The sequence below is a fragment of the Coenobita brevimanus genome, chromosome 59 (assembly GCF_032717465.1).
Source record: "Coenobita brevimanus isolate Jiangsu-jjx chromosome 59, ASM3271746v2, whole genome shotgun sequence".
In the NCBI taxonomy this organism is placed as follows: domain Eukaryota; kingdom Metazoa; phylum Arthropoda; class Malacostraca; order Decapoda; family Coenobitidae; genus Coenobita; species Coenobita brevimanus.
Window position 1 is genome coordinate 8322758 of NC_137012.1, and position 19395 is coordinate 8342152.

Consider the following 19395-nt stretch of genomic DNA (forward strand, 5'->3'; position numbering starts at 1 on the left):
AGGCCGATTATCAGATGGGGGTGTATTCTCACATACCTCGTTCTGAGATGAACTTAACAACTGTACATTAAACCTACCATACCTATGTCCACTTCCCAGCCGTGAGATGGCCCTACCATACGTTTTTGTAGCCGATGACGCCCTTCCATTATCTGTTAACATTATGAAACCGTACCCTGCTGAACACGAGAAGGGGTCCCCTATGAAAATATTCAATTATCATTTAAGCAGAGCGAGACGGATGGTGGAGAATGTGTTCGGCATTTTTTCATCTGTGTTCCGAGTACTGCGAAAACCAATGCTAGTACACGTTGACACAGCAAAACAGGTGACACTAGCATGTGTTCACTTGCACAGTTTCATGCGACAGAGCAGAACATCAGGTGCAACATACACCCCGCCTGGCACCTTTGTTCTTGAAGACAGGGATACTGACACTACACTCTCAGGCTCGTGGAGACAAGAAGCTTCACCTGTATCATCCATGCTACCACTAGACAGTTTTCCTGACAACAGTACAGTAGAGCCTCAGAACATCCGCACCGAGTTCACACACAACTTTATCAGCAATCACGGTCGTTTGCACTGGCAATACTGACACAGTTAGGTCAGCCCTGTTGCTCATTATGTGTATATACTGGCCTACATTACAATGTGTAGCACCCACTAACTATCACTGCATACATAGTTCATGCATTTTTGTGAACGGTCCCCTACAGTATGTGTAGGACCCAATCCAATTATATGTGTATCAATACACACGACGTATTTCATATATATTTGTGTATACTTTCGTATATGCAGCATCCCGTGCAAACTGTTAACGAACATATCAGAATGAAACCAAACCAGTCATAAGGTACCATACATTACACTAATAACATTACTTATTATGTTGCTCATACTAATTGTGTCTGGTGTCCTGTAATAATGTGTAGCAACCAATAAAACTATATATATATATATATATATATATATATATATATATATATATATATATATATATATATATATATAGTGTGTGTGTGTGTGTGTGTGTGTGTGTGTGTGTGTATCAATACATACCTGAAACCCAGCCTCATATGTATCATGTGGCTTGCTTGTGTTGACAAGGAAGGACAAGCTGTCAAATGCAAACCACGAAGCCTTGTATACGTCCTCAGCTCCATCACCTGATTTGCGTTCCTTCATCTTCTTGACCTCCCTTCGCAACTGGGCTGTCAGGGTCTTCATTTTTCTTTCCACCTCGGCTCGCTCCACTCCCACTGCAGCTGATATTGCCCTCCATGCATCTGCCTTCTTTATCTTGTTTTTATAGCCACTGCACTTAGCATCCCATAATACGGGATGTGACTGATAGAAGTCGATGAGGAGTATCGTTTGGTCCTGCGTCCACTCCATTGTCGCCTCTCTATCCTATACTTCCCACGAGTCGTGTGTGTGTCTGCTGAACCAGGAACACGTTTCCTAGTACGAAGCCTTGCCCACACCACTGCTGCCAACATGTTTGCAGCTAGTGTTACCAATCTGTCATGGACACTGCTGTTGTTAACATGTTAACAGCTTGTTCGTGATTGTTTTGTTAACTTGTTGCCAGCAAAGGCATGTGTTGACGCACATTAAGACTTCTTCATGATGTTGCCAATATGATATGGATGCTGCTGTTCCGAGCATATTTGTATCTTGTTCGTTATTGTCTTGTTTACATGTTGCCAGCACTTATTCCAGCACACATGTGGACGCGCACTAAGGTGAAATTTTGACCCGTGGTTCTGTTTGTGAACAAAATAACTAAAACAGGATCATATTTGGGTCATACTTGGTGGATTAGTCGAAGGTAGTCAAAGTTTTTTTTTTTTAAACAATAGGTCAAAGGTCAGGATCAAATGGTAAGGTCAAGTAAAAAGTGTTATAAGTTCGACACAGATCAAACTTTGTGGAAGGATTCAGGGTAAGGCTAGGAGAAAGGGATTCGATTTCGAGAACAATTAGTCAATGACAAGGTCATCTGTTTTGATTGGCTTTGGACCAAATTGTTGGAAGGGTTAAGGGTTAAACAGGAATAAAGCAGTTTCATTTTGAGAGCAATAGTTCGAAAGCAAATGTCCTATGGTTAAGTCAAATGTCTGGCCCAAAGACAAATTGATGGGTGCAGGTGGTATACTCTGGGTGTGCCAATTCTTGTTTCAGAGACATTATTGATATGTACGTACGATAAAACGAAGTCCGTATATATATATATATATATATATATATATATATATATATATATATATATATATATATATATATATATATTCGATATATAGAAAACATTTGACTAAGTTCTTAAAAAAAGACTCGATGAGAAGCCTGAAGTCTATGGTAACAGTAGTAATGTACTAAACAAGACTGGAAACTGGCTTATGGAATATAAACAGAAAATTGCAGTACAGTAGGGCCTCACAACTAGCGATCTTACGAGATTGACGAAACTTCACTAGTCGTGAAACTGCTAGAGTGGAGGTAAACTTTACATAGTGAAAAATAAAAATAGACAGGAACATTGAGAAAGTTTGACTATTTTTCTATTTTTGTCTGCTTTTATCCACTAAAGTCTCATTTTTATATACTTATTAAAATTAATAGGACAAACCAAAAAAAGTCACCATTAAATGCACAGAATGCACTTTACCCAACGAAAAAGTTGGGAGTTGCGAGTGCGCATGCTTACTGGAGTAAGCGCCACCACCACCATCGCCATCACCCTCTCCACCATCGCCACCCTCTCGAGCTCCAGCCTTTCTCCATATCTTCTGTAGTATCTCATCCTCACTTTCAAACCCTTCATAGTTGTTAGGGTTAGTGGGGCTGAGTGGGTCAACAGTATCTGGTCCTTGATCTCCGTTGATTGCTTTGATAGGTTGTCTCACAGCTTCATGTTCCTCATTTTTGCTATGAAATAGTGAGTGATGAGTGCCTCTTGATTGGCTTGTATCTTTACCATGAGGCTAGCAAAAACAGGAAACAATGGAGGTAGCCAGGTATAAAAAAAGGGGCAAGGTCGCACTAGCATAGCAATGGGCAGGACAACAGTCAGTCCAAACGCGCCATATGATTCCCTTGCTAGGTGCGGGTCACTCACTAGACAAGACTCGCTCACTAGGAAAAAGAGTTGAAATGTGCCTCACAGCTCGCTCACTATACGACGATTGCCACATAGTTGCTAGTTATGAAGCTGAAGACAGTTTCTATCCTATCTCTAGACTTAAAATCACTAGTCAAAAAAATGTTAGTTGCGGAGCCCTACTGTAAATGGGAATGAATCAGGACGGATGAATGTTACAAGTGAAGTTCCACAAGGTTCAGTTTTGGGTTTGATTATGATTTATATTTGCATCAATGATACTAATGAAATTTTATATTGTAAAACATACATAATGGCAGATAATTCAAAGAGATCTGATTAACTGTTCGACTTGGTTCAAACGAGGCAGATGTCTTTTAACCCGTTAACTGCGGCATTAAGTTTCGTGGTCGATCCCCCGTGCAAAAAACTGTTTTTTTTTTCCTAAAAAATAATGCTCTTATAAATGAAAGAGTGCATGGAAAAGACTAGGAAAACCAAATATGAGTTCATTACTTACCTTACTTTGGCTATGGTATGCTATTTATGGACATTTGGGTGAAAAATGTAGCGCACTTTAAAAGAAAGGAAAAAAAGAGCTTGATCATATGATGTATGTAGCAGTCGCACGCTATTCTTCATATGATATAAGTAGCAGCTATTGGGCTAATACTGTACTTATAAATGCAAAGTTATCAATAAGGAAAGTAAAAATGAAAAAATGTTAGCTACAGTATAAGCACTGTTCAGATGGAGAATGTGAGCCAAGAAAAATAGTTAGTAGTAGTAGGTCAGCTCTGGTTTTTTGGACAAGCAGACACATCAATTGCAGTCAAGCAATCACCCCTGAAGGGCTGTCCCATGCAGTGAAGCGATGTTCCTGTGCAGTGAACAACTCTTCGCTGTGACAAGGCACGAGGAACAGTGTGGAGGTTTGGTTTGTGGATGGACACCTTATTTATGTCTCAACTCAGTTAAAAGGGCACTATATTAGGCTGCACATCCCACCACTATTTGGTTATGTGATTACCACCCAGTGTTGTAAATGGTTTCCTGGGTTACATGAAACTATAAGGCTTGTCACTCATTGCAGCCACCCAAGGAAGAAGTAGGCATCACTGCAGTAGGTCAATGGCTTATGGTTGCCATCACTTACCGGTACCACAGATTTAGGAGTAACCATTATATATGACATAAAACCAAGTCGTAGGTTTCCAGAAACTATAAAGAAAGCAAAAAATTACTTGAATTCATGGGCAAATATTCTGCATCAGATAGGAGAATATCATCCTCACCTTAACCTGCCCCGTGCCAGTGCCGTTTTAAAAAGGTCTGAAGTGATTGCGCGCTCAGTGCCAGTGCCGTTTTAAAATGGTCTAAAATAAAAAACTTCACTGAGGCCCCATTTTCCAAGATTTGCGAGTAAAAATTGGCAGGCATATAAGATAACTGTTCCTCTACCATCCCCCAGGCTGTCAAGGCCATATACTCACTCGCTCCCCCCCTCACGCTAGCTCTGCCTCACTCTGCTTGTGTGCCTCACCCAGTGCTGTATATAGCGAAAGAATTTTGTAAATATTTTCATGTAAATGGAACTTGTAAATATTTTCTTGTAAGTGTAAGGATTATATAGTGAAGTCAAGTTGTAAATACCTTCTTGTAAGTGCCAGGACTGTACGTAATGAAGTCAGGTTGTACCAATCTTCAAGTAAATGTAAGATAAAGCATTCACAGTGAGAAAGACATGCAAATTGTGATAGGTGCTAAAGTAATAAATAATCAGAAAAGTGTAATGAACATTGCTATACCTTCCCAGAATAAATACCTGAGTATACCCTACATAGAAAACGGCTTTCTTTCACGTACATAGTGAGTGAGAGCGGCTATACCTGTAATGAGTGTGTAAGACTGAATAAAACCCATTTCCAAGACTCGGTGAGCATTTTAACGGCGAAATTCGTTGTTTCCACATCAAAATCTATCATTTTAGACCTCCCAAAAAGGTTGAAAAATGGCCGGCACTGAGGTAATCCATAGAGCTAAAAATAGCTGGCATGTGGCAGGTTAAAATGTTTTCTTAGTACTTCCACATCAGGAGTTTTGCATTCACCTTGGTCACTATATTACAAAAAAGAAGAAGATATAGAAAAATCAGGAAGTACAGTGAGGTGACATAAATGATACCCAGATTGAGAAATAAATCATACGAGGAGTGTCTAGAGGAAGTTATACAGCTTTACAAAGAGTAGGTAATGAGAACGTTTGGTAGGAGTACTAGTATATAAAAATTTTAAAGGACATGATGATGTGGTAGGCTAGTTGGTAAGAATTTCATATTAGGGCACATCCACACGTGTGCTCAAACAAGTGTTGGCAACATGTAAGCAACACAGTAACGAACACGCTGCAAAAATGTTGGGAACAGCAGCGTCCAGATCATGTTGGCAACATCATGAAGTCTCAACTGCCTCGTATGGACACACTTATCCCATCACCTCTACTGCCAGTGTTCGAAACTGCACTGAAACATGTTTGCATACATCTGTCCAAATACTGTTGCAGACATGTTCCCGAACATGTTATCAGCTGTATTGCCAACATATGTTTGAGCACACATGTGGATGCTTCCTTAGAGATATCTACTCACACTAGAGATAATGGTAATGAAATCGGCAAACATTTTCACTTAAATGAAGCAAAACATTTTGTTCTTCAGTAGGATTTAAACATATGCTGCAGATTATCTAGGAATGTGGTAGACTGCGATATAGCATGAACATTTTAAAGTCGCTTGGGTAAGTACTGTACCTAGATTCGGAACTCTCTGGTCACACACGCTCATAGCTGAAGAATACAAAAATCTGGCTAATAGTTTTCCTCTCATTCTGATTATGAAGAATACAGCTGTAGTGCAATGTTAAGAAATTCATGTTTATTTCCCCTTACAGATTAGTTAACGTTGAATATAGGTCTTCAATTCAATTGCTCAAATGAAATTTGCATGGCTGTATTTATGTAATACTTTTTTTTTTTTTTTTTTTTCACCATTTCCTGCCGGCTTTCGCTGGGAGGGTTTGAAGGGGGGGGGGGTCCTTCTTGCTTTAAAGTGCTTCAGTTACAAAGTAGATATTATCATCATAGTCTTCTCTGTAGGAAAAAGTCTCTAAAGAACCATTAGGTCAGTTGCTGTTTGTTTTCCTATGAGCTCCTTTGTACCACTTGGCACTACATCACTGTTTATCACCCACAAAGCAACAACATGGTGAAGCAGTGCACAGACGACTCAGAGCCCAGTCAAACCCTACCCAGTGAGTAGATGCCCTACCTATTGTCCCTCCTACTCTCTGTAGGGTAGAAAAGGAGGCTATCCATCACCTTCTTACTGGACTAGTGTACAGAAAGGATCTATGCATTTTAAGGCATTGCATTCCTGGTCCCTGATGGTCGCCATCTTCACTATTCCTACCTGTCCTGCAGCAAGCCAAACCCAAAGTGCCTCCCACCCACCTCCAGACACCACCAAACTACCCCCATCCACCTGCCGCTACAGTCTGAGTCCATTGAGTATGTCTTTGTCTGGCAGGACAAATACAGAGGTCCATTAGATGACCTTGAGAGGGCATCTGTGTCCACCTCCACGTGTCAAAGTATGTCACAATGGACCGTAATGAATGGCCAGAAACAGTTTAATTGGACAGGTTAATCCTGCTCATCTACCGAGCACCAGTCTACCCCAACTCCCAATCCTAACATATATATATATATATATATATATATATATATATATATATATACAGTATATATACAGTAGAAGCTCGATTTAATGGGAAGCAATTTAATGGGATGCTCGATATAGCGGAAAAAAAAAAAATCGTTTTCCTGTGCTAGGTATAGCGGAAACAAATCCGCTAAATGTAGCAAGCAGGGAAATGCAGGACAGTGCCACCTTAGACATCTGCTTACCCTCTACAGCCTTCTTCTCTGATGTCACCACCCAGTCACCCCTAGTGCTGATGAAGGGTGACTCAGACAGTGCATTAACTCCCCCAGGCCTGACAAAGGTTTGTGGTGCCATACAGACCATAAATATGACTACCTGTGTCAGGAATATTTCTGCAATAACTGCAGAATCCCTACTTGTGGAGGTAAGCCAAAGTTCTTACAATATTTCATGTGTTAGTTAACAGTAATTTGAAATCTATGTACAGGGGTGTAGGTATAGACAATTTTTATATTATTCTCTGTATATAGCGGAAATCTCGATATAAAGGAACTATGCTTGGCTGAATTAGTCCGTTAAATCGAGCATGTACTGTATATATCTATATCTATCTATCAATCTATCAATCTCTCTCTCTCTCTCTCTCTCTCTCTCTCTCTCTCTCTCTCTCTCTCTCTTTATTCATTATTTCTTCCTGTATTGCCTCATGAGGAGAACAGGAGCCTGAGGCTAGGCTAATTGGTCCTGACATTTAAGATGAGACTAACCAGCTTTACTCATCTCTGAGTGAAATTACGTGAGCAATACACCCCAACCATTCCTTGGATATAAACCTGTACAGGCTCAATTCGAATGGAGCACCCTAATTACCCACTAAACCAGCAGGTGCTGTAATATGATTATATGGTTACCACCCGGCATAGCAAATGGTTTCTTGGTATACAGGAAACCATTTGACGTGTCACTCAATGTAGAGTCACTCGTAGACACAGGGAAGAGGAAACGAAAAACAGAAGAGGCAGGAAGGAAGGAAGGAAGGAAGAGAGGAAAGGGCAGCCACCCGAGAGTAGCACTATATTGAGTGAGTGGATGGTAAGCGCCCCCACCTACCACTCTCTCTCTCTCTCTCTCTCTCTAGTATGTATAATTATTACTATTCTGTTACCTCCCCGTCCCACACTGCCACAGGCTCCAACAGCAGTAGTACAGTAGAGGAAGGACGTTGCCTAGTGAGTTGTTCTTCCTATGGTCAGCCTTTAGGTGTACAGTACACAAGATAAGCTCAGGTGTTGTATATAAACACTGGCTTCTAAAGTTCACTGTCTTTATTTTCCAGACACTTATACTTAACCCTTTCCAATTTCACATTTTTCACAAGCACTGGACTTATACAAACTTTACTAACCGCAATTACACGTAATGCATGACAACAACACTTTACTATTTTCTCAAGTATATACCAGTGATATACAAACTTCAATAACACTTCACTGTTTCCCAACAACACTTCACTATTTTTCGCAAGTATCGAAAATATACAAACTGCACTGCACTGACACTGAACTACTCTGCAACTGAACTGACAACCGACTGAACTCACTCTAGTCTCTTCCCCATCCTTATAGTAGCTTGCTCTGTTCTAGAAAGATCTCCACAGTTCTGGTGTATTCTCGAGGGAGCAATGGTTACCACAGTTACCAACTCGAAGACATCAGAAACATGCATGCCAGTGTTTTCTTACACTGCATAACACTCTAAATTATTTAGCATATAAACTTAAATTAAATGATTTAAGAAACAATTACATAAGTAAAACATTACTGAGAAAACAAACACAAAAACTAATTCTTAACTTACAATATAAGTACGCTTACAAACAGCAGGTTAACTGGCAACTCTGACTCGTAACGGAGCTATGGTAAGAGAAACATCGAGGAAACAGTTAGAACTTCCAGACTACTTAACTAGAAAATCTCACTTCTTAACACTACCCCTTCCCTAATCCTTTATCGTCCCGACAAAACTTCACAATATATACAAACATAAACCTTAATCCTGATGGAACATCTAACTATAAAGAAAATAATCCTCCAACTTACCAGGTCTTCTTCTATGCCATTTCTGATGACGTTCTTGCTCCTCCTCACAGTCCATTCCTCCCTCGGGAAACAGTCACCATCCTGTTGCATGTCAGCTCATTGGTCCTTTTCAACATCCTCGGCTGTGGGGGAGCGAAATTGGGTGAGATTTCCTGCCTCCCTGAATCCGGTACGTTATGTGTGGAAGGTGGTCCACCACAGTGTAAGGCCCATCCCATGGGCTCTGCAGCTTCGGTGACTATCCATTCTTCCGCTGAGGATTATACAACCAAACTTTGTCACCATCCTTGAAGCTCACCTCACTTGCCTTGGCATCACACTTGCACTTCATCACCTCTCTTGAAACTTAAGGGTTCCTTGCACTTGATGATGTGCCTCAGCCAGTTTTTCCTGAAGATGCTTTGCATAGCTGGGTGTATCTGTAGGCAGCTCTTCACCAGGTGGTGTTCCCATTAACAAGTCAACAGGTAAGCGTAACTCAAAGCCCAAGGTCAGTTTTGCAGGGGTGTAGCCGGTAGACTCATGGGATGCAGACCGATATGTCATGAACAAAGCAGGTAATTTCCAGTCCCATTCTGTTTGTCCCCCTAAGCAGTACTTAGCCAGTTTTGATCTAGGGTCCAGCTGAATTTCTCCACCATCCCATCTGACTGTGGTCTTGGTGGGGTCGTCCTGGTCTTCTTGATCTCCAGTAACTTGCAGCATTCACTGAACACAGCAGACTCAAAGTTTCTACCCTGGTCTGAATATAGCTCTTGTGGCATTCCAAAACGACAAAAGAACTGGTCAGCCAACAACTGAACAACAGTTGCAGCCTCTTGATCTGGCATGGCATAGGCTTCTGGCCACTTTGTAAAGTAGTCCACGGTGACATATATATCGGTTTCCTCTTTCAGTCAATGGCAGACGTCCATCAAATTCCACTGCGACTCTTTCCATCCGTGCATCCACTTGGTAGAGCTTAAGAGGGGCACAACCACATTTGCTTGGTCCCTTCTTGGCACAACACACATCACAGGCCCGACACCATTCATTAACACCCTGACATGCCAATCCAGTAGAATATCTGTCACAGCCAGCTTTATGTTTTCATCACTCCCAGGTGCCCATTAGTGATCTGGTTATGAGACTCACCCAAGATCCCAAACCCTATTTTCTTCGGAACCACCAGTTGCCAACACTTGCTGAAGCCATTGGTTGTCTCCCACTGATGCTCCAGTAGTCCATTGTTCAAATAAAGAAAGTCCCACTGACTCCAGTAGCTATCGGTTAAAGGGCCGAACCTAGAAACTTCTTCCCAAGATGGTCGCACTGTACTCCGTTGCAGCCACTCTAGCACTGGATGTAAATCTGCATCCTCCATCTGCATCCTATCCTCTACTGACATCAGGCCCAGAATTTCCATTGCAGCACCCTTAAGGCTAGTAGCAAGCTGCACTGCCCTCTCATAATTCTGCTGCTCTAGCTTGGCATCCACTTCCTCCTTAAGCTGTTGCTGTTCTTTTTTAATTTCACCCATCAATGCATCTAGCTCTCCTTGCATCCTCAGTTGTAATTCACTCAGTTACTCCAGTAATGCCTCTTGAAGTTGTTCATATCGTTCTTTTTGTTCTTCACATTGTGCCTCTTGTTGTTCACTCTGTGCCCTCAATTTTAAACTCTGTGCCTGTAATAGTTCTTTTAGTTCTTTCTGTCCTTCATTCAGTGCTTGTAGTTGTACAGTTTGTGCTTGTAATTGTTCTTTAAGTTGTTTTTATCCTTCATTCTGTGCTTGTAATAGCTTCACAGTTGTCGCCAGGGATACTTCCTCCTCCAGCCCAGCTCGAGACCTTGTCTGCACACCCTCTTGCTCCACGTTGAAGATTAGACTCACTGCAGCACTTTCTAAAAATCCCACTCCTGACACCAGTGTTACATCCCCATCCCACACTGCCACAGGCTCCAACAGCAGTAGTACAGTAGAGAACGTCCAGTGAGTTGTTCTTCCTATGGTCGGCCTTTAGGTGTTCAGTACACAAGATCAGCTCAGGCGTTGTATATAGGCACTGGCTTCTAAAGTTCACTGTCTTTATTTTCCAAACATTTACACTTAATGCTTTCCAACGTCACCTCACAGTTTTCACAAGCATTGGAGCTATACATACTTTACTAACTGCAATTACACTTAATGCTTGACAACAACACTCTACTATTTTCTCAAGTACCGATGATATACAAACTTCAGTAACAATTCACTGTTTGCCAAAAACACTTAAAACACATTGCTTGCCATGCCCAGCGAGCCCTCTGGTGGGCTGCTGGGTTGCCCTGGCGAACAGCTAGGTGGCCCACCAGCGGACCCTGGTGGATGGCAGTTACTCACCAGGAGATGCCCCTGGCAAAAGCCAGACCCCACTGACCGGGCTAATGTATGGCCAGGCTTTCTCCAGAGGAAGGACATATCTTTATATATCAGCAACAACCATTTTTCACAAATATAGAAAACATACAAACTGCACTGCACTGACACTGAACTACACTGAAGCTGTACTGACAACCAACTGAACTTGCTCTAGTCTCTTCCCCACCCTTACATATGCTTACATTGTTCTAGAATGATCTACATTTCTCCACGGTTCTGATGTATTTTCGAGGGAGCAATTATTACAACAGTTACCAACTCGAAGACATCAGAAACATACCAGCGTTTTCTTACACTGCATTACACTCTAAATTATTAGCATACAAACAACTTAAATTACATAATTTAACAAACAATCACATAAATAAAACATTATTGAGAAAAAGAGCACAAAAATTAATGCATAACTTACAAAAAACTACTCTCACAAATAGCAGGCTAACTGGCAACTCTGATTCATAATGGAACTATGGTACGAGAAACATCGGGAAACAATGAGAACTTCCAGACTACCTAACTAGAAAATCTCACTTCTTAGCAATATATATATATATATATATATATATATATATATATATATATATGTGTGTGTGTGTGTGTGTGTATGTATGTATATAACGGTCAGACATAGCAGTACACATATTATACTATTTCCAAATATCACTTAATATGTTATGCCAGACCCTACTTAAAGTGCAGCTTATTAGGTGTTACATGTATTTTCCTATGCATAGTATCATTCGCGTATATACATTTTACTAAACCATTCATTTTAATACCATCCTCATAATTCCGTATATAACATCGATAGACAGCCTATTACATGGTAAAATAGGCCTAATCATGTGTGTGGACATGTGCAACAAACACACTGTAACTGAAATACGATGTTAGAGTGGTCAATCGTATGTTCTCAGGACATTTTTTGATCCAGCGGGTGAACTATAAGACATACATATACATATAACGACCCTGCTATATCATGTTTATAGTGTAAAATTTTAACCATTCTTGTTTCTACACCATGCACTATCATGATTGAGTTGCCCGTAATAGTACTGTATATACCTGTTGTCTCTTTTGTATGTCCCCCGGTCACATCTGTTATCTACGTTTTTTTAAATATAATTTACATATTTATTTTTAAAACAGGGGGCAACGTAGAGATCACGGTACACTTACACAATTTGTATACATTTCGTACACGTGTAGATTTCGCCAGCCACACTCAGATCATTTGACATTTCTAACCGGCTGTATGTGTATTGTTAACAGCATTGTACCATAAAGCAATCTCACAGTTTGGGGTTTAGGGTTTGAACCCACCTAATCACTGCCAATCTTTTTCAGATTAACACACACCACGACCGTTTGCAGTATGGGTGGCAAAGAATTTAAGCTCTTGCGGTCACAAGCTGTCAACCTTCGTGAAAAGAAAAACATCATAATGACGTGACTGCCACACATCTTTTAGATCGGCAGTGGCGAGGTGGGTTCGAGCCCCACACTGGTAAAGGTGCTTTCCAGTACGATGTTATTACAGTCTATCGTTAATATGTGCATCTGTGGCGTTAATAAGGTCTCACAATTGGAATAATCGGATAGAAATCACCAGCAGGTATTTTGAGCTTTCTAATTCCACTGGAAGGTTTGCCAACATCTCTCTGTTGGACACACCTGCTCCTCTCACCTATCGGTTCTGGTCCACATCGCCACACCTTTGTTCAATTCCCATAATACACAGATATAAATGGATAGCTTAGTCACTCACAAGTCAAGGACATAGATATATTAATGGAAAGACTTCTCTCTCACTGCCGTGCTTATGTACTGCGAAAATTATGCCTGTTTACTACATTTGAGTGTGACTGACAAGAGATCGAGCTGGCTGGATGAATGTTGTGAGATGTGCATGATCAAGGATTTGGCACCCCTTTTTAACGTGACAGCGTTCAGATTGACTCTATCGGATACGTTTATGTGAAGCTACAGAAAGTGGCGAAAGTTTTTGGCGTGTCAGATAGAGCCAGGATTCCGGGGGCTTGAATGATGAGTGAATGGAAGCGTGGCCCATTGGAGTGGGCAAACTTAAGCTCACTGGTAAGTTGCTATTTCTCGCCCCGCCCTAGGGTAGGAAAGGAGGTCCGGATGATGATGATGATGACTACATTTTGTGATATAATAATAATCGGTAAACAGAGACTAAGTATCTCTGTTCCATATTGTACTCGTGCGGGATTATAGAACCTAACCCTACACCAACGTGGCACCGGTAGGCATCGGACGAGTGTATTTGTTATTTCTTCCTACCACCATCAGCGCATTCAGCTCAAGAGATACATCTGGTATACCATTAATCTTAGTAACAAAAATTCCAGAAACCTTGTGTCAGAGGATGAACGTGCGAGGCAAGAGACGTACGTAATGAGGGAGCAGGTGTATTCCGGCGCTCTGGCCTTCCTCCTGCCCAAACACACACCGTGGACGCCGAAGCTGGACCAAGGCATCAGGAGTCTGGTAGAGGCCGGCCTTGTGGACAAGTGGTACAGTGATATCATGGACCAAGACGATAATTCACCGTCTCGATCCACCCGAACCAAAACTGTCAACACTCCGCTGTCACTGCCAAACCTTCAGGGTCCTTTCCTTATACTTGGTTTTGGACTGCTCTTAGGGTTACTGGTTTTTGTAGGTGAGATTGGGACCGCGTTCAGATTACTTGCCTAAAGGCTGTTTTAACCACATATATCAGGTGACATATTATTATATTCCTCATACCTACAGAGGATTTTATTCAGCTTGAGCCTAAACTGCTGCTGGAGAAACCTCAGAAAGTAACACCTGCGCTAAATGTAAGTAATAAATGCTAACTCAACATGGTTTCCATCCTGAACCGTTGTGCAGCTACAATTACTGACAACCCAGTGTGTGAATTAATGGTCTCCCTCATATTTCACCCTATAGACTTTAGTAGCTCGACCTCCATAATGGCTGAGAATTGGACCATATTGCTTTCTTTTCCTTTCCTCATTTTCAGTTCAAAACTAATGCTGGAATAACCTCATTGGCTTTTAACACATTTCCCATGACACCCTGTAAGTATCCGGAAATGATGGACTCTCTCTCTCTCTTTCTCTCTCTCTCTCGTCTGTAACGTTAGAGAAATAAAGCAATACTGCTGCTTCCTTTGTTTTCCTCCCATCTCTTAGAATTTACTTTCTTCACTGATTTAGAGTTGAATGTGTTTGACAACAATTTATGTTCAGTCGTTTTAAGCTGGCGTGAAATGAAGAAGAAGAAAAAGATGATGATGAAGAAGAAGAAGAAGAGGAAGAAGAAGAAGAAGAAGAAGAAGAAGAAGAACAACAACAACAACAACAACAACAACAACAACAACAACAAGGAGGAGGAGGAGGAGGAGGAGGAGGAGGAGGGGGAGGAGAAGGAGGAGGAAGAGGAGGAGGAGAAAAGGAAAAAGGAATATAAAGAAAAGAAGAAGAAGAAGAAGATGATGATGATGATGATGATGATGATGATAAATGATGATGATGATGATGATGATAATGATGATGATGATGATGAAAAAAAGGTGGAGAAGAAGAAGAAGAAGAAGAAGAAAAGGTGGGGTAGGAGTAAAGATGAAGAAGAAGAATATGAAGAAAACAAAAATAAGAAACATTAAGGTTTTAATCATTGCCTGTCTGTTACAAGAGAGTCATTAAGAAGGACAATCAGTTATTGCAAAGTCCCAGTATTTCTCTAGAATACGACCGGGAACAGTCGGTATCCTGGTTGCCAATTATAATACTGGACGAACAGGGACAAGGAGAACCAAATTTTGTCCGAGAGTCTGACTGGTTTGAAAATTGTACTCGGGCTCTCCTAGGTGTGAGTTGGATGTGCTGACCAACCCACCTGTCCTTTGGCTCTTATACTATGGGGGAGATTGGAAGCCATCAATGTTTGACGATGTTTTCTGAATCACTTGATAAAGATGGAAAGTATATTTGTAGCAGTAGCATTAGTATTGGTATTAGTGTTAGTATTATATTTAGTATTAGCATAAGTATTACCATTAGTAGTAGCCTGCCACCACCACCATCACCATTAGCAGCAGCAGCAAGAACAGCAGCAGCAGCAGCAAAAGAAGGAGGAGGAGGAGGAGGACTACAGGCTTAAGCTGCTCTTTTCCTGCAGCCCACCATCCTCCTTTCTGGGAAAAGGGAGGGAGCTGAGGGGTGTTTGTATAACAAGGCAGAGGAGTTGCCCAGTTATATCAGTACCACCACCTGAAGGCGTCCCTCTCGACCACCAAATGTAATGTGTCTGGTTTCCTTATATCATTGCTGACTCCACTTTACAGTGTAATGTCAGATGCAGGCTGATGACATATTGTGATAATCAAAGGGGCTTCGTTGATGTCCGTTATTAGTTAGTTGCTGTGCATCGCTAAGATCAACCCCCTGCATTTGATGTATTCTGACTCTAACTTGACCTAAAACTGCCATCTCTCCATTTGAATGCTGAGTAGTAATGAGAAATTAATACTAGAATATGATGCTAGTCACGAAAAAGCGCTATGGAAAAGATGCTGAGCCATAGTAACGACTTGTTCTACCACTGAGCTGTGTGAAATAAGCTGCAACAGTACGAAAATCTGGTCCAAGTTAGGGCTACCAACTGGCGATTTTCTTCACCTGAGAGAATACTTTTTGAACTAGAAGGATTATCCCCACAATATCATTCTTGTTACAGCCATGGGGGGGGGGGGCGGCAGCATCGGAGGAGGGAGTTGGGGCTCAATGTGGAGGGAGGAATTCTTTAGTAGTTCCGGCCTCTAGCATTGGGTCTCAGATCCTGACTCAGCCAGTTTGCATGGCCTGTCTCTTTTTCTGTTCCTCCTTACATTTCTTTCACTAACTCGTTCGTCTGTCTTACCTCCCCCCCCCCCATATCATTGGTGGAGGCCTAACAGTGATGTAGATCTTTCCTGTCCATACCACCCAGGGAAGGGGTTATGCCTCCCCAACAGTTTGCCGTGTGTGGCATCCAGTATATTCCTCGCGTCCTCTCATCTGGGAGTTTAGTTCATTGCGGGGTGGGGTGTAGTAGTAGTAGTTGTTGTTGTTCTCTAGGCAGTCTGGCCTAACAGCACCGAATCACTATGGAAGGCCAAGGCCGAGACCGGACTTTTCCATAGAGCTCTCAAGGAGTGTATGTTGCGTTGTTGGCACAGGCTATTTTGTGCAATGCAGTCTTCCATAATGTTCATAATAATGTAGGGTGCTGTTATGCATTCTGGACAGGCATCAGCGACGGAGTCATCCAGTTTCTTCTGATAACTTAAGAGGGCTGGATAATGCCCACATCTCAGCCTGGCCAGGTGGGACCTGTCCTCACGGGAAAGGTAGGATTCAGAAGGGTGCTTATCAGGAGGCCGTGCATGCAGGTGTGTGTTGTCTTTGAATGGGTGAATGGAGCAGCGAGTGATTTGAGCATGGATATGTTTCTGGAAGCTGGTTTGAAGCAGGCGAGCGGGGAGAGATGACAGTATTTGTGTATGATATCGTGTGCTGGGTGTTATTTTCATATTCCTTAGTGTGTGTGGATGTGCTGCCATGTAGTGCATTGGATGGTGTGAGTTTGTGGAGGCTGCAGCACGAATTTGTGTGCCTCTCGTGTCTCGATGATCCTTGACTTTGAGGACTTTGAGTTCTTGGTGTAGGTGGTCTGTAGGTGTTGTAGGTGTGCAGCCTGTGATTATTTTTAGGGCCATGTTCTGTATGGTCTGTAGAGTGTTGTAGTGTGTTTTAGTGAGGTTAGATACAAGCTGGGCTTGCATAATTCGTCACTGAACATACATATTATTTGTATACTGTTGTGGCAGTTTCTTTGTTGTGTCAAAATGGTGTATAGGCAGTGTTGGGTCTTGGTGTCAATTTGTGTTTTTAATGTTTGTGATGTGTTGTTTGACTGACATTTATGTATTGTATATTACACCAAGCATTGTGTGTGTGTGTGTGTGTGTGTGTGTGTGTGTGTGTGTGTGTGTGTGTGTGTGTGTGTGTGTGTGTGTGTGTTGTTTATGGTGAGGTGTGGAATGTGACTATGTTCTGCTGTCCAGTTTATTGATTTGGCTAGGGCTATTGTGTGTCTGTTTGTGGTGAACCATTCGTGTAGTGTGTTGCAGGAAAGTTGGCGGCTGTGTGCGGCTGTGTTTGTGTTTTGTTGTATACATGCAAGTGTTATGTCGTCTGCATAGGAAGCTATGTGTATTTGTGGTGTGTGGGGTTTGGGTATGTCATGCATATATAGGTTAAAGAGTGTAGGGGACAAAACAATTCCTTGGGGGACGCCGTTTGTGAAGTTTCTGATCTTCAGTGACTGACCGGCAAATGTTACATGTGCACATCTGCCTGCTAAATAGTTTGCCAGCCACCTTTTTGTGTTATTGTGCATGTTTGTGTTGAATAATTTGTCAATAAGGTTTGGTGGGAGGATGGCGTCAAAAGCTTTGCTAATGTCTAGTGTGACTAGGAGGGTTCTTTGTGATGGCCTAGCTGAATTGATACCATCAAAAACTCTTTGTGAAAGGTCTTTAAGAAAATTGTTTGTGGAGTATAGTGGCCAAAAAACATGTTGTGATGGGGCTAGGGGGACGTGAGGTGTAAGTAATTGTCATACAAGCCTTTCAGTGACTTTGGAGGTGCTGCAGAGGAGTGTGATGGGGCGGTGGGAAGAAGGTATCATAGGGTCTTTGTTGGGTTTGGGGATAGTGATGACAGTACCATGCTTCCACATGCTGGGTATTATGTTGCATGAGTAGCTGTAGTTTGATATGTTGGTAAGTGATTGTATGGCTTGTGGTCCAAGGAGTTTAAGATGTATGTTGTTTATTTTGTCTGGGCAACAGGCAGATGAAAGATTAAGGTTGCTAATGATGTGCTTCGTCTGATTATAAGTAAGGAGTGCAAAGTCTGGGTCTGTGTGGAACTGTCTCCTGCGCTGGATGACATGTCGGTCGTCGCGATGGAGGTTTAGATGGCTGACGTGTGAAAAGTGATTAATGAGAGTGTTAGCTTGTTGTTTGTGAGAGGGTATGGTGTCTGTTGTTGTGATGGCACCGTGTGATTGTGTAGTGTTGCTGCTGGAGAGTGCGATGCTGTATTGTATAGTTTCCTGGTGTTTGTGTTGAGATCAAGTGTTTGGAGATAATTATTCCAATATAGTGTTTGTTGCCCTGATATTTTATTGTCTATTTGAGTGTTGAGTTTTTGTATTTGTTGTACGGTGTCTTGTGTATGGGGTGTTGGGCAGTGTTGTAGTGTGTCACGTTGACTGATGAAGCCTTGAATTTCTGGTGTGAAGTTGGAGTTATGTCTCTTTCCGTTGCCTCTAGGAATGTGTCTTTTGTCTGCGTTTTGAATAACTTTATTGAAAGTGTGCACAGCGGTGTGGATGTTCGTAAAGGGTGTAATGTTTAATGTTTCAAAGTGTTGTTCTGTTTCAGTTGTGAAAGCCTCCCAGTTGGCTCTCTATTGATTAGTGTATGTGTGTGTCCAGCTGGGTTGATTCTGGTTTTGGTAGTGATGATGATTGGGAGGTGGTCAGAGACAAGGGTTTTGACCACTCTCCAGGATGTTGCGGTGGCGAGGTTTTGGGAGCAAAAAGTGATGTCTGGGGATGATGGGAATAAGAGGGCTTGGTTTGGGATATGGGTATGTTAGTAGAGATTGTTGAGGATAAAAAGATGATCTGTTTCAGATTGTTGTACCAGCCTCTGTGTGTGTTAGGATTGTTGACATGCCAGGCCGACGCCTTGACATTGAAATCACTACCTAGGATCATGTTGAGTATGTTGGTGATGTGGTGTATTTGAGGAGAGTAATTGTGTGGCACTGTGGGGTATGACTGGGAGAGAAATGTATGTATTGGCGATTGTTATGTGTTATTTGTTGCCAGTGCGTATTTTAACTGATTGTATTTCTGATGAGAGAGGATAGTGTTTGGAAACTCCCTGTACTGTTGTTTGCAGATGATAGTGTGTTGTTGAGTGAAGAAGAAGGGG

The 19395-nt window shown here is 41.8% G+C and overlaps 1 protein-coding gene across 1 annotated transcript in view; it reads left to right on the forward strand.

Annotated features, from left to right (window-relative positions):
* LOC145402855 (putative glutamate receptor) overlaps nucleotides 1-14054 on the forward strand; it is a 73702-nt gene extending 59648 nt beyond the window's left edge. The window contains exon 4 of the mRNA XM_080274764.1: nucleotides 13706-14054. Within this exon, the coding sequence (XP_080130890.1) occupies nucleotides 13706-14054 (349 nt within the window). The remainder of the gene's footprint in view (nucleotides 1-13705) is intronic.
* The last annotated feature ends 5341 nt before the right edge of the window (nucleotides 14055-19395 follow it).